This window comes from Vulpes lagopus, chromosome 7 (assembly GCF_018345385.1).
Source record: "Vulpes lagopus strain Blue_001 chromosome 7, ASM1834538v1, whole genome shotgun sequence".
NCBI lineage: Eukaryota > Metazoa > Chordata > Mammalia > Carnivora > Canidae > Vulpes > Vulpes lagopus.
Window position 1 is genome coordinate 78152231 of NC_054830.1, and position 14556 is coordinate 78166786.

The 14556-nt window shown below is 46.0% G+C and overlaps 1 protein-coding gene across 3 annotated transcripts in view; it reads right to left on the bottom strand.

Annotated features, from left to right (window-relative positions):
• CCDC180 (coiled-coil domain containing 180) overlaps positions 1-14556 on the bottom strand; it is a 67728-nt gene that overhangs the window by 34917 nt on the left and 18255 nt on the right. For 2 of the 3 annotated variants that reach the window (XM_041764582.1, XM_041764585.1), the window contains exons 14-23: positions 14065-14187; positions 12781-12954; positions 11826-11941; positions 10385-10511; positions 8685-8724; positions 8024-8556; positions 6715-6944; positions 3313-3488; positions 1557-1737; positions 482-628 (exon numbers count right to left, since the gene is read on the bottom strand). In XM_041764582.1, the coding sequence (XP_041620516.1) occupies positions 482-628; positions 1557-1737; positions 3313-3488; positions 6715-6944; positions 8024-8556; positions 8685-8724; positions 10385-10511; positions 11826-11941; positions 12781-12954; positions 14065-14187 (1847 nt within the window). The remainder of the gene's footprint in view (positions 1-481; positions 629-1556; positions 1738-3312; positions 3489-6714; positions 6945-8023; positions 8557-8684; positions 8725-10384; positions 10512-11825; positions 11942-12780; positions 12955-14064; positions 14188-14556) is intronic. The other variant, XM_041764583.1, reaches the window with a different exon arrangement.

Consider the following 14556-nt stretch of genomic DNA (forward strand, 5'->3'; position numbering starts at 1 on the left):
ACATGTGGTATATACACACAAAGGAGTAGTATTCAGCTTTAAGAAGGAATGAAATTCTGACACATGCCACATGATGAGTGTTGATGACATTAAGTGAAATAAGCCAGACACACAAAAGGACAAATACTGTATGATTTCATTTATATGAGGCACCTACAGTAGTCAAATTCATAGAGACAAGAAAAAAAAAAAAGGAATTCTGCTGCCAAGGGCTGGCAGAAGAGAATGGGAGTTAGTGTTTAATGCATTCAGAGTTTGAATTTATGAAGATGAAAAATGTTGGAGATGGTTGGTGTTGATGGTTGCACAACAGTGTGAATGAACTTAGTGCCACTGAACTAACTGCACACCTGAAAAACAGATGAATGGATAATTTTATGTCCTATATTTTGCCATAATAAAAAAATTAAAGGGGGAAACAAGACCACTTCTCAACAGAGAAAGCCCAGTGCCCACAGAGGCCCCCGATGCTGGCTCCCACCTGCAGTGCTTGATGAACTCAATGTTGGTTAAGCAAAGCTTGCCCAGGCTCTCCTCCAAGTACTGGCGGAAGCTGCGCAGGGACACTTGGATGACATCCACATAGCTAAGCAGCTCCTGGTGCAGTGTGCTGTTCAGAGCAACCAGCCTAGGGGACACAGGAGGCCAGGGTGGTGACCCAGGGATGGAAGGGCACCCTGGGGGCCACTTGAGCTCCATTGCTGTGCCCAGCTGTGGAGCCACCACAACCACAGCCATGTTACTCCCAGTAGAAAAAGAGGCCAAAAGGAAGTTCAAAATGCCAGTGTGTGCAGGACACAGCATGGGACTCTCAGTGTGCTGTATCAGAGGACATCTGTCTCCTCTCTCTGGCCCTTGCCGCCAAATTACTAAAGGAATCCCCGTTCCTACTGGATCTTTGCCCTCCCTGCAGTGCTCGCTCTCTCTAGCTCACAGCAGTGTGGCTCCTGTGGCTGGTGCTCTCCCAGAGGAGCACCCTGCAGGTTTCCTCTTCACCTTTAAGTCCACCCTAACCAGCTGCCTATTATGTCTGACTGCTCCTGTGAGGTCCCCTCATGTTACCTGACTGAGGTCTCCCTGAGTTCACCAGAGCCTCCATCTCAATTCCCCGAATGGTCTCCTTGGAAGCCCTTGCTCTGCTGTGAGCACACCCCCACCCCAAGCTGGGTCAGTGCTCCTTCCTGAGGTGAAAACTCTGTCTCCTCTTTACCGTCCTCCATCCCAGGCCCTCCTGCAGGAAGCTCTTCCTGATTTCCCTTGAAGGAAGTGGTTTCTTCCAGCATGGACATTTCGGGGCTGGTTAGGAACATCCCTGCACCCTGACCACATGCACCCTTTTCTGTTCCTGGCTGCTCACCCAGCCCCCAGCCCCCAGCCCGACGTTCACACAGTTGGACTCTTACTTGTGTGAAGAGGTGAGCTGAAAAGAGGAGGTTGCTATAGGGCCTAGACAACTGACTCTTATCCACCAGGGTGGGACCACTCCTTTGAGAGCAGCTAAAGGCTGGCATTTCGTGTCTGGGATTCTAGGCCCTCAAGACTTCCAGGGCCCTCACCTCTGGCTCTTCGTGGCGTTCAAGAAGATGTGCTCCATGTCGTAAATCTTGCGGCGGAAGTTTTTGCTCTTTATGTTCTGCTCCTCTTGGAATTGGAGGAACATCAGCCTCTCCTTCCTTAGCGTCTCGGTCACCCCAGCACAGTGGCTGTCCAGCCGCTCCTGATGGAGCAAGAGCTCAGCTGAAAAAGGATGAGGGGGAGCTGAGGCCCTCCAGGATCTCAAGTCACCTCAGGACATTCCTCTCCTGGATGGTGACCGTCGCCCTCGGTGTGGCTTCGGAATGGGTGCAGATCTGAGAAAGGCCATCTGAGACTGCCCCAGCGTCTCTAACTGGAAAGGAGGCTGTCCAGGCTGTGAGTGGGAGGTCGCTGCTTGCAAAGACACCCAGGAGCAGGGGGATGGGTGGAGGGTGTTGGGAAGGGTGGGGAGTCTGGTGAGAGAGTCTGGAGAAAACAATCAGCACAACGCTGGGCAGTCTGAGTTTGTTCCTTTCTACCAGTGGCTACTCTTTCCGGGAAGCTTGAATTCCATAGGACTTCTAGGGTGGGCTAAACAGAACCAGGATTTAGCTTCAAGGGCTCCATCGTAGGCCTTTCGAGCTGCAGACAGCCTCAGATCAGCCCACCCCATCTTCCTGCTGCCTGGAAGGGAAAGTGCTGCCATCCCGCTCTGCCAAAAAGGAGTGCAGGGACTCTGGGACCTTGTTTCTCTGACCTTGATCTCAGCATCGTGCACCGGGGCAGGGAGCCACGGAAGGGGCAGGAAGACAGTCTTCACGAAGTGTCTCAATTTATACTTATATTTAATGAACACATTTTCCAGATGAACACAATGAGGTTCCAAAGGCAGGGCAGCCTGGGTGGCTCAGCGGTTTAGTGCTGCTTTCAGTCTAGGGCGTGATCCTGGAGACCCAGAATCGAGTCCCACATTGGGCTCCCTGCAGGGAGCCTGCTTCTCCCTCTGCCTGTGTCTGTGCCTCTCTCTCTCTCTGTCTCTCATGAATAAATAAATAAAAGCTTTAAAAACAAAACAAAGTCAAGCAGGGTTCCCAAGGCCCCAAGCAGGGGGACTCCGGGCTGGGCTGGCTGATTCCATAACTCAACTGTCACTGCTCCAGACAGGAGGAGTTCGGTTGGGACCATGTGAGGTCACTCTGGAAGCTCAAAGGGTCATGAAGAAACTTGAAGTGTGACACAAGTGAAAACCCAAAACAGTCATTGAGGATCCAACTAAAAATATGTTACCCACTAATGGAGCCCTGTGCCTAAGTGCAAGATGGCACCTCTTTTTAAGTTATAAATTATAAGCTTAAATTAATGGGTAACAGTTGCTTAGGATTCCTCACTGTACCCTTTCAGGGACAGTTAATTACCACCAGAAGTATCCTCTTCTGCAAGGGAAGGAGGGATCAGAGAAGTCAGGTAACTTGTCCAGAGTCACACAGCTAGAGAGGCTGAGCCTGGTGGCTCTGATTCGTGAGCTCAGGTTTGCCCCTAGAGCATCTGAATGCAGGTGTATATCTGATAGGTGTGTGAACAGATCATCTATTCACGCTGCTAAAATAGGACTATACTCTTCATTTTGGCATCTAAATCCTTGTTTAAAAAAATTTTTTTTTAAATCTCAAATGCAGGTTCTAAGAACTGTCTTCTCTGCCAGTCTGGAGGTGAAACCCTCACAGAGGGGCATCTACTGAATGCAGAACTGATACCAGCTGTCTGGGACAGGGTGGTCTTCCCAAGCAGGGTCCGTACCTGCCCTGACATTATGGATGTCCTTTTCAATGCGCTCAGCTCTTAGCTCATGTAGGTGCAGACGCAGCTCCAATTCTGAATCAAGTTCATCAATCTTGGTGGCCACGGTGACCCGGGTTTTGAGGACACATTGGTCAAACCACTTCTCTAGGTGCTCAAAAAAGCCAGTTCGAAGCCTGAGGAAGATACCAGTGACAGTCAGCTCTGCCAGTGGCAGTGACCAGGGAGAGAGCTTTCCATATCGATACATAAAGTGCTTCCCCCTATCACTTCTTCCTCCCCCTCCCCACTATATTATATTCCTTTGTCTGGATGGACCACCATTAATTTAACCAGACTCGGCCAAAGGACATTAGATGGTTTCCAACCATTTGTTCTTCAAAAAAGGCTACAATGAATAACCTTGTGCGTAAGTCAAGTGTAGAAGCATTTCTACAGGATATATTCCCTAAACTGGAATTATTGAATCAAAGGCTAAAATACATCTGTGGTTCTTAAAGATATGGCTTAACTGCTTTCATGGCAAGGCACCCAGAACTGCCATCCACAATGAATAATCATTTCCCTTTCTCCACAGCCTTGGAATGGATTGCCATACTTTTGAATTTGACAATTTCATCATGTTATGATTGAAACTGAACATACTGGCATCTGTTTAAGACTATTTAATTTCTTTTTCTACATACTATTCATGAAAATCTTTTGCCCATTTTTTCTCTATTGTGTAGATGCTGTTTTTCTTACCAATCTCTTTATATGGGCACTCCTTATATATTGGGAACATGAGATCATTTGACAATGATGTGAGTTGCAAATATTTTTCCCAACTTACCACTTCTTCCTTTTCAAAATTTATGTTATTATTAAGATGCCCATGTATTGTTAAGGTGTTGGTTGCCCCCAAGTTTATCTATAGATTCAATGCAATAAAATTTATCTATACATTCAATTCAATCAGGGTGCCTGGGAGGGGCTCAGTCGGTTAAGCATCTGACTCTTGGTTTCAGCTCAGGTTATGATCTCAGGGTTGTGAGATCAAGCCTCATGTCAGGCTCCATGCTCGGCGGGGAGTCTGCTTGAAAATTCTCTTCCTCTGTCCCTACCCCCCACCCTTGCGTGCACACACTCTCCTCTCTAAAATAAATGAGTAAATCTTTAAAAAATAAGAAATAAAAATAAAAAGCATAGCAGATGTCTTCCTCTAGAAACTGATAAGCTGATCTCAAGTTTATGTAGAAATGCAAGTGGCCAAGGAGGAGAAGACCAAAGCTGGAGAACTTACACTACCAGATATTGACTTAGTATACAACTACAGGAACCAGGCAGGGTGAGGCAGTGATGTGTCAGAGACACAGAGAGATAGAAAGGAAGTCTGGCAGAGCGGTGGGGACACTCCAGCCTTCTGGAGTCAAGTGGTTATCCACATGGAAAGACATGAATCTGACTCCTATCTCGCACATAAACAAAATTAATTACAGGTAGATTATACATCTCCATGTGGAAATTTAAAATGATAACATTTGTAGTAAATCCCATAGGAGGATATTTTCAGGGCCTTGGGGCAAGCACAGATTTCTCAGATAAGACAGGAAGTACATTAACCTTAATGAAAATAATTGATGAATAGGATCTTATTGCAAATAAGAATTTCTCTTCATCAAAAGATTCCTTTAGGAGAGAAAAAAAAAAAAAAGGCAAGCACAGAGAGGGATAACCATTTGCCACGTATTAACCTAAAAACTCTTTGGTACTATCTTTGGTTGTATCTTCTCAAGAGGGACACACATAGAATCCTATGTCCCAACAATTCCACTCTCAATTATGTATCTAACAGAAATGGAGACATATGTTCACCAAAAGACTTGCACAAGAATGCTCAGAGCAGCACTGTTCCATTCCCCAAAGAAAAACAACTCAACTATGCATCAGCAGTAGAATGGATAAAGAAAATGGATTATGTATTTTTATAATGGAATACTACACAGAAATAAAAATGAGCTAAGACCACATTCAAAAATACATACGAATCTTGCAAACATAATGAAAGGATTCCAACATAAAAGAGTATGTTTTCTATGATTCCATCTAAATAAAGTTCAAAAACAAGCAAAACTAATTCAGAAGTTAGAATATTGGCTATCTTTGAGGAGGAGAGGGCAATGACTTGAAATGAATACATGAGGGAGAGTTGGTAATGTTCTATTTTGGGGGAAGTACTGGTTACCAGGTGTGTTCCCTTTGGGTAATTCATTGAGCTATACATTCATGATTTCCATACTTTTCAGTATTGTATCCTTCAACATGCAAATCAAATCAGTTTAACACAGAACTATTTTTCTGGTTAATCCCAAGGCCAGATGGCATAAATGTTTGGCTCAAGACTCTGGAATCATATGGTCTAGATTTACATCCTAGATCCAACCACTTCCTATCTCAGAGATCTTATCAAAATAGCTAACTCCCTGAGCTTCAGTTTCTTTGTCCATAACATAATTATAATTATAAGCTAATTATAGTACCCCTTTCATAGTTATTTCATAGGTATTTCATAGGTATTGAGAGTATCAAATCCTCTCAATAAATATTAGTTCTTGTGGTGGTCCTTGCTTTTATTCTTTAAGGAGAAGACAGGCAATGGCCTGTGACAGATGAAGGAGAAAGGATGAGTTTCAAGTCAAGAGACATTTTCAAGGTGAGATGATGCTGAGGTGAAAGAGAAGAGTTCAAAAAGCCTGACTTAACTCCTTCTACTCCCTGCCAATGTCTATACATAGGAGGTAGACTAATCAGGTGATCTCTAGCTGGTGAGTCCTAGCTATGACATTGTAGAGTCAGAGTGCAATGGAAATGCTATCTGAAGCCAATTGCAAATTTCCACATTGGGTCCAAATTCTAACACAGAGGCCCAGAAAATTGGGGGTTATGGGAAGTAAATTCTCAGTGGCAGAATTATGGGTCATTTTTATATTTTTTATTATACTTTTTTCAATTTTCTAATTTTCTGCAATTATAGTGTTATATAATCAGAGCTAAATACCATATTGATATATACTCATATATACTCAGGAGGGAGGGAAAGAAAGGAAAGAAAGGAAAGAAAGAAAGAAAGAGGCAAGATTACACATGTGCCAGGGGTTCTAATATCTTGCAGGAAAACACTATTTCTTACATACAAGGCCCAGGCCAGCAAGCATCCTGGGACAGATGAAGGGGGTCACTCTCACAGAAGATATCTGTGTCTACAAATAATTCCTGGAAATTTACTTTTTATTGTTTCTCATCTCAACCTCAGTTACCTATAAATTTTCTTTTTCCAGCTGAAACTAGGCCAATCTTTTGTCGTAATACCTCACCTGGTTAACAAAACTTAGGAGAATGAGAATAAAAGGGGTTTTTACTCACTGTTTCTTAATTTGTAAAACTAGTCTGGGTGGAATGATCACTTGTTCTAGGAAGTTGGCATTGGACATGTCATTGATGAGAATGGTAGAAAGGTTGGAATGGGACCACTTGCAACTCTCTTCTTCTTGTTCCAGGGTTAGGAAGACAAAATAAGTGTGTCCGCTGGAGGTAGTGAAGGATTCCATGTCCTCATGGGAGATCTCCCCCAGACTCTCTTCCTGGGCTTCAGCCTATGCAGAATAGAAGATTTTAGACTTTATGTCATCAAACAGACCTGGGGATCCAACCATAGGATCTTGAATATCAAGGTTGTAAACCTGTGGGCTGAATCTTGCCCGTAATTATTTTTTGCCCAGTATAATGCTTTCAAAATTGGGAAATTCTACAAATAATTTGGATTTCTGATTTCTCTTAGAAATCAGAAAATTTGTCAATTCTGAGTCTCCATTCCCACATGGCATTATTGGTTGGAGCTGAGTAATGACTGCACAGTTGCCTTAGACTGAATGTTGGGTGTTCTCTGAAATTCAATGTGTTGGTATTTGGAGGTGGATTTTTAGGAGGTGATTAGGTCAGGAAGACAGAGTTCTCATGAATGGGATTAATGCCCTTATAAAAGAGTTGGTTCTTTCCACCATATGAAGACACAGTGAGAAGATGGCTGTATATAAACCAGGAAGTGGGCCCTCACCACTCACCAAATCTGCTGGCACCTTGATCTTAGACTTCCCAGCCTTCAGAACTGTGAGAAATTTGTTGTTCATAAACTGCCCAATCTGTGATATTCTGTTATAGCAGCTCCAACAGACTAAGACAATAGTCTTATTTTATACTTGGTCTCCAGACCTTTTTTCTATTACATGCCTATGGGCATTTGAAATAGGGATCCCTGCACAAGATTTAATAATGAGAGTAACTTCCCTGCACTCCAAGGAGACCTCTGTCTGCCAACTTGGATATGGATCTTTTGTGCTACACAGGAGAATGGAAAGAGAGAAAGAATAGAGAGAGGTTAAGTTGGTCTATACAGGAAAGAGGAGCTCGGGAAGAGATGACTAGGGAAGGACAAAGAAAGCAATACAGTTAAGGGGTGACTTCAGAGTAGATTGCAGGATAAGATGTTAGGAGAAGAAAGTAAATTTTAAAAAGCTTTGTTGTGAGATAAGAATTGGATTCCTGTTGACAAAATAAAAGACGTGCATACGTTTGTAAATCCCCGTGAAGACTGCACGGTCGGGGACCCCAGCTTGGGATATGCAGAGCCTAGCACGCTTTCCCCATACCAAGAATGAATACATTGCTGGCCTACCTCATCCATAGATAAACTCTCATGTTCTTCTTCCTCCTCCTCCTCCCTTTGCTTCTCTTCCTCTTCATGCTTCTCCTCTTCCTCTTCCTCCTCTTTCTTCTCCTCCTCTTCCTTCTCCTCCTCCTTCTCCTTCTTTTTCTTCTTCTCACTCTCCTTCACTTTTTCTTTCTCTTCCTCCTTGTCCTCCTCCTTTTTCTCCTCCTCCTCTATCTCCTCTTCTTGAACCATCACGTTTTCCCGGTTTGGGGATGGTTTTAAGGAGCTGTCTCGTTCAACTTGCATTTTTTCTGATTCCTGGACAGATTCCTCACTGAACTCATCCATCTTGTCACTCAGTAGAGATTGTTCCTGCTGGCTTACTACCATCTCTTCAGTTAAGGAAGACTCCATTTCTTGATCTTCTTCCATCTCTTCTGCTGACCTGGAGGAACTTGTCTCTCTTTCACTTTCTTCACTTTTGCTCATTTCCACTTTAGCCCTCTGTTTGCACCTCAGTTTTCTCATACTGTCCTGGGAGCGCTTTTCGTGCGCTTCTGTGATGACCAATCCCAAAGCACAAGGAAAAACAGGTTACTAAGGTGGCCTGGATTGGGCCCACCCAGCCCATAAATGTACAAGAGTGAAGTCAGAGAGGATCAGACTTGAATTATAATGGTGTTACCTGGTTCCCTGCATTTGAAAATGACTTCCCCCTCCAAGGTCTACAAGGAAAAAACACAGGACACTGAGTGAGCAGCACTGCCCTTTTCCAGAGTGCTACTTCGGACGTCATTTTTCATTTAAGTAAAATGGCCGACACATCGCCTTTAACATCTGATGCAAGCCTTGACTTTTTATTGTTTCTTGTTTCAACCTGCTTCTTACTCCTTATTTCATTGTGGTCATCAGAGTGTTCCCAAACCAGGGAATCAGTTTTCCTTAATCCCAAGCAGGCTAGCAAGACTTTTTATCACACAATAGGCATTAGTAAATAAACTCTCATTTTGTAGTGATGTGAGACAAAGAGCAAGAAAGTATAAATTGGTGGATGTAGAAAAAGGGGCAGGAATCTGCTGCTCTCGGTGCTGGATGTGAACATACAGAATGAACATGATTTATGTCACCTGAGAGCCCCTTCATTAACCCTACAAATTCCCTGTTTCACAGACTCTAGATGAATTCATGAATATACTGTGTCATGGATAACAGTGTGGGCTCTAGGTCTGGATTTGAATCCCAGCTCCATGACCTTGGCCAAGCTCCTTAAACTCTATAGGACTCAGTCTCCTCACTTATGACACGAAGATCATAATAGCACCTGAATTTGAACCCAGGAAACCAGACCGATCTCAAGGTGCAACTGGTGATCTCACTCTCCTATAGCTTGAGCTCCACCTCAACCTACATACCAGAGAAAGCATTTATTAACAATTGAAATAAAGGTTCCTCCTCTCTGGAGGGGTTCTCTGAGGAGCTGGCAACCCTGTATATATGAGAAAGTCTCAGCTAGGTTCAGTGATAACCACAAGTATTGTTGGGTCTGGCCATATAGGACTCTGGCCGGCTGTGTGGGAAAGGGATAAACTCTAGGAGTGTCAGATCAGGACATTCCAGCTATGCATGCATTTACCCAGGGAACAGTCACTGTGTCTGAACCATGTGCAAGATGCTGTGCAAAGGGCAACTGAAGCTGAATCAGAATTAGTGACCATATACCTGCCCTTCAGGAAACACCTACTCTGGATGTTCTGAACTCTGGTATTTGTCAGCAACCACCATACAAGCACATCCAGAGACAAGAGAGGGGTCAGGGGGTGAGGGAAGTGAGTGGCCGGGACACTTGCCACTGGTAGTAGAAGGCTGGCTGGGTCTGGGATGTGTGGATGCCAGCAGAGGAGCAGGGTGAGGGAGGCCAGGGGGGCAGGGCAAGGGGGCATATGCAGGAAGAGTGGAGAGTTGGCTGAAGCAGGAAGGGTCCAGGTGGGGGGAACCAGACGTGGGGGCCTCTGTGCTCATCTAGGACTGGGAGTTGGACTTGGCAGGGGCTGCAGAGTTGGTGAGGGACTTTTGAGCCAGAGAGAGGGCAGGGCAGAGTGGTGGTAGGAGGGTGATGGGGTAGTTAGTGGTGAGGAGGATGAATGGAACTCAGAGTTTTAGAAAATAGTCTTTCCATCATAATTCCAGACAAACCTGAGTTCTGAGCCTTTCATCCTCTTTTAATCTAAGAAAGAAATGGTCTCTTTTAGAGATACCTTCTGCTTCTTACTCCTTAATGCCTGACAGATTCAAAGGTGTGAAAAGTTAAGGCAGATCAAAACTAGAAGATATCCTTTCCCCTTTGCTTCTCAGTGAGTGGCTGGGTATTTGCACCCCTGTCCATACCTGTTCAAAGATCTCACGGACGTAGAAGTGTTGGCTAAGGGTGGAGCTGTAAGAGTTCAGTTCTTTCAGTATGGTCACTGGGTACTCCATCACTTCCTTTATCAGGAGCTTGTGGAAACACTCATACCTGGGAGGGAGGGAGACAAGACCACTGCCTAAGGGGCAGTTCTACCGAGTGTGGGAGACCCCAACCAAGAGTCACACCCCAGGACGCACCAAGATGGGCTGGAAGCCCACCTAGGTCATTCTGCACAGAGCCACTGCACATGCTTCCTTTCACTCTGGTAATCCTTGGTTTTGCTATTTTTCTGATCACACAAGGAATACATACTCTTTTGTAGAACATTTGTAAAACGCACACAGGAGAGTTCTCTATTGTAACATGGGTTCCCGTTTCCTGTCCACTGTCCTAACACAGTCTTTGAACTTTACCTACATCATCCATTCAAACCCTCCTGTGTCCCAGGGATCAGACTTTATCTGTTTCCCAGGTAAGGAGACAAGGCTAGGGGGTAGGGAGGTGACTTATTTGTCTCAAGATACACTTCTGAAACTAAGTGCTGCAATCATTTGGCAGTGTGGTTTCATTTCTATGAATGGTCCCTATAGAATTCATTGTACAAAGGCACAAAGATACACGACAGTTCACAGAGAAGTGTTTTTAATATTGAGAAACTGGAACCAATCTTAAAAAGCTAATCCATTGGGGGATGATTAGACCATTATGAAGCACCTGTACTGATTAATTCTACATGGTCATTAGAAAATGGACATCTACCTGCAGTTACAGATCTACTTGCATGGCATGATCCAATTTTTATTTTAAAAACACTGTATATCAGGCAGCCCAGGTGGCTCAGCGGTTTGGCGCCGCCTTCAGCCCAGGGCGTAATCCTGGAGACCTGGGATTGAGTCCCACGTCAGGCTCCCAGGATGGAGCCTGCTTCTCTCTCTGCCTGTGTCTCTGCCGCTCTCTCTCTCTCAAGAATGGATAAATAAAATCTTTAAAATAAATAAATAAATTAAAATACTGTATATCTATTTATATCCACATAAATGTACATGCCAACGAAAAGGAAGAGGTGGCAGGAATGAGGGGGAAAGTTCTACATGTTTGTGTCAGTTAACTTTTTTTTTCTTTAACAAAGAGCACAAATGTTTTAAAATTTGAAAAGGGAGTGAGACGGCCCATGCTCTTGACCTTTAAACTACATGGCCTTGAAATCTCCCTCCATAAATTTTTCCGATCAGAATTCCCCCTGGAAGCTTCTGTGTTGGCTGAGAGCAGAGCTGCAAAGGACCACGAGGATCTTCTCGAAAGCTAGATGCAACATTTTCATCATGAGCTTGCTGAGCACACCCTGGGCTCCTAAGCAGACGGCCTCAGCTCTTGAGTATGTATGTCAGACCATTCCCTTCTTTCAGGATCTGGTCTGCCTACCTGAATTTCATATTCTTCAGAAAATCTTTGGCTTTTTCCAGGTGAATCTTCAATGTTTCCTCATGGCTTTGCTGCCTCAGTTGGTCCAAGAGCTTATCAAGGCGGGCCTCCTGGGCCTGGCAGCAGCATCCAAAATAGGAGGAAGAAGCAGACATGAATTACCAAAACTCAAAACTCACAGAGTGCATGTGAGTGACATGCAGAGACCCTGACACCCGAGCTGAGGTGCAAGTATCTCAGGAATTTCTCCTCCACAAAGGGACACCAAATGTGTCACTACGCTTACCCTCAATGCTCCAGGCTCTTCTCTGTCGATAATGTTCTGCTCTGTCTACTTTACATCCCTGGAGACCCAGCTCAGATGGGACTCCTCAGGGACATGTCCCTTACACCTGTCCCACCTGGGCAGGCCCATGCTACACCTTCCCATGGCACCTGCCCCTTGCTCTCCTTGACATCAATTGTATTTGAGATCAGATGCTGGGTGTGGCCCTCCACTCCCTAGACTGTGTGAAGGCAGGTAGGGTTGGGGCCCAGCGCATCTCCTATGGGCACAGGGTGACTGCCAGAGGTAGATGCTCCGCACTTGCCCCCACCCAGTCTGTCTGTCTCTCATGCGCACTCTCTAACAGACACATTTGGGTCCAGGGACCCATCACCAGCTCACACCTGACTGACAGATTTCTTCTACTCCCATCCAGGCCTATGGGGAAGGTGAGCCTCAATTTCTCTATCTGTGTTTTATAGCTAAGGTTTCACATTTGAGTCTAAGATAAGTCTGGGGTTAATTTTTAGCTATGCTGTGAAGTAAATATGGTGGGAACTTTTTTCTTTTTTCATCTGAATGCTGGCTGAGGTTACCTGCCACCAAGCAGAGCCATTGGGCAGCTGACAGTCTGGGTGTGGCCCCTGCCTCATGCCCTGCAGAGGCTCCCCTGGGCCCTAGGAGCCACACCTGTTCCTCTAGGCTGTGCTTCTGCCGCTGCAGCTCCATCCTCTTCTCGAGCTCCAGGTCCTGCACCGACAGCATGTTCTGATGTGCCTCCCACAGCTGCACGGCCTCTTGGAAGTAGTTGAAGAGATCTGAGCTCTGCCATTCTGTCTGCTTTGCCAGGCCCTCGAAGGATTTCTGCAGTGGCAGGACCCAGAAAGGGGGCTTGAAAGCCAACTGGCCCAGGATGAGGAGAAGCCCCCCCACCCAGGGCTCCCTTGCCAGCCAGTGGAGGCCCCACATCTCCAAGTACTGGTCATCACTGCCCAGGCACCATCCCTCAAGGGCATCTTCCTGGGTCACACATTGGCTCCTGGTCCTCCCTCCTCTGCTGACCCCGAATCCCCGTCTCTAGACCTGTCCCATATTCATTGAGGTCACTCATGGGAAGAAGGGAAAGTTTGGAGCCTAGAAGAAGGATCAAGCCCAGTCACCAGCCTTGGTACCAGGAAGGCCACAGCCATCTCAGCCTGGGCAGCTTTCCTTCTTCAGAATCCCCTGATTCTTCATAGCTGAGCCAAACACCACACTCTGCAATTAAATCCTCACCTCTCCCCATTTTATAGGTGTATTGTATGCTTCCATTGGGGTAAGGGCTCAGCAAACTTGGCCTAGGAAACTAAAGTTGGCCCTCTGCCTTTCTTATTTGCTTGGCCCTGAGAGAAGCATAGATTTTACATTTTCTAACTGTTGGGAGAAAAAAAATCAAACAAAGATATTTAATGATGTGGAAATTATATGAAATTCAAATTTCAGTGTTCACAAATGAAATTTTATTGAAGCCCAGCCACACTCATTTATTCTTGCATTGCCCACAGCAGCTTTTGTGTGACAACAGCAGAGTGAGAATCTGTTACTGAGACCTGATAGCCCACAGAGAACTGAAATATTTACTATCTGGCCCTCAGCAGACAGTGCTTCCCAGCCAGCTCCAGGTGCTAAGCGTCCTGGGGCAGCATTACCCCTTGTGGCCCTTTAGCACCCAGACTCAGCAATGATTCCAGGGAGTACCCACTACCCGAGCCACATGCAGCATGGGTGCCAGCGGGCAGCTGGGGGGCCAGGGGTGAGCCTGGAGCACCCGGCGCAGAGGAACCACTCCAGAGCCCGGCCAGGACAAAGGGAAATGGACTCGCTAGTGACAAGGAAGTCGGAGCCCCCGGACTCTGGTCTTCTCATAGCCTGGCACTCGGGCGACACCCCTCCCCGCCCACCCTGCTCCCCAGCTGTGGGTCCCCAGCTACGTACATCTAAGAGCTCCAGCTCCTCCTCCACCTTGCTCTGCAGCGTTCCCACCACCTGGAAGAAGTGTGGGCTCACCAGGCTCTCTGCCTCCTCCTCAGTGAAGGCTTTCCAGTCCAGCAGCTGCTTCTGGAGGCAAATAAGACAAGAGCCTGGCTTAGGTCTGGTGAGGGCTTCACCTCGGGGCCTGTCCCTGTTCCCTGAGCTCTGCTTGTCACCTAGCCTCAGGGGAAACCCTCCTAGTGGTAAGAGATGATCTATGTTTTTGGTCCACCCAGCTTGTCTAGGTGCTGCTTACTACCCATGGTCTCACTGAACCCCCTGAAGGTGTCCTCATCAGTTTCATTCCACAGATGAGGAAACCAAGGCTCAGAGAAGTGAAGACACTTGCTGGACGCTGCCCATCTGGCAAGTAGTGGGGCTGGGATCTGAACTCAGAACCAACAGACCCTAAAGGTATAATCAGCCATCCTGCAGCCTCAGCATTGCTGCGAGTCA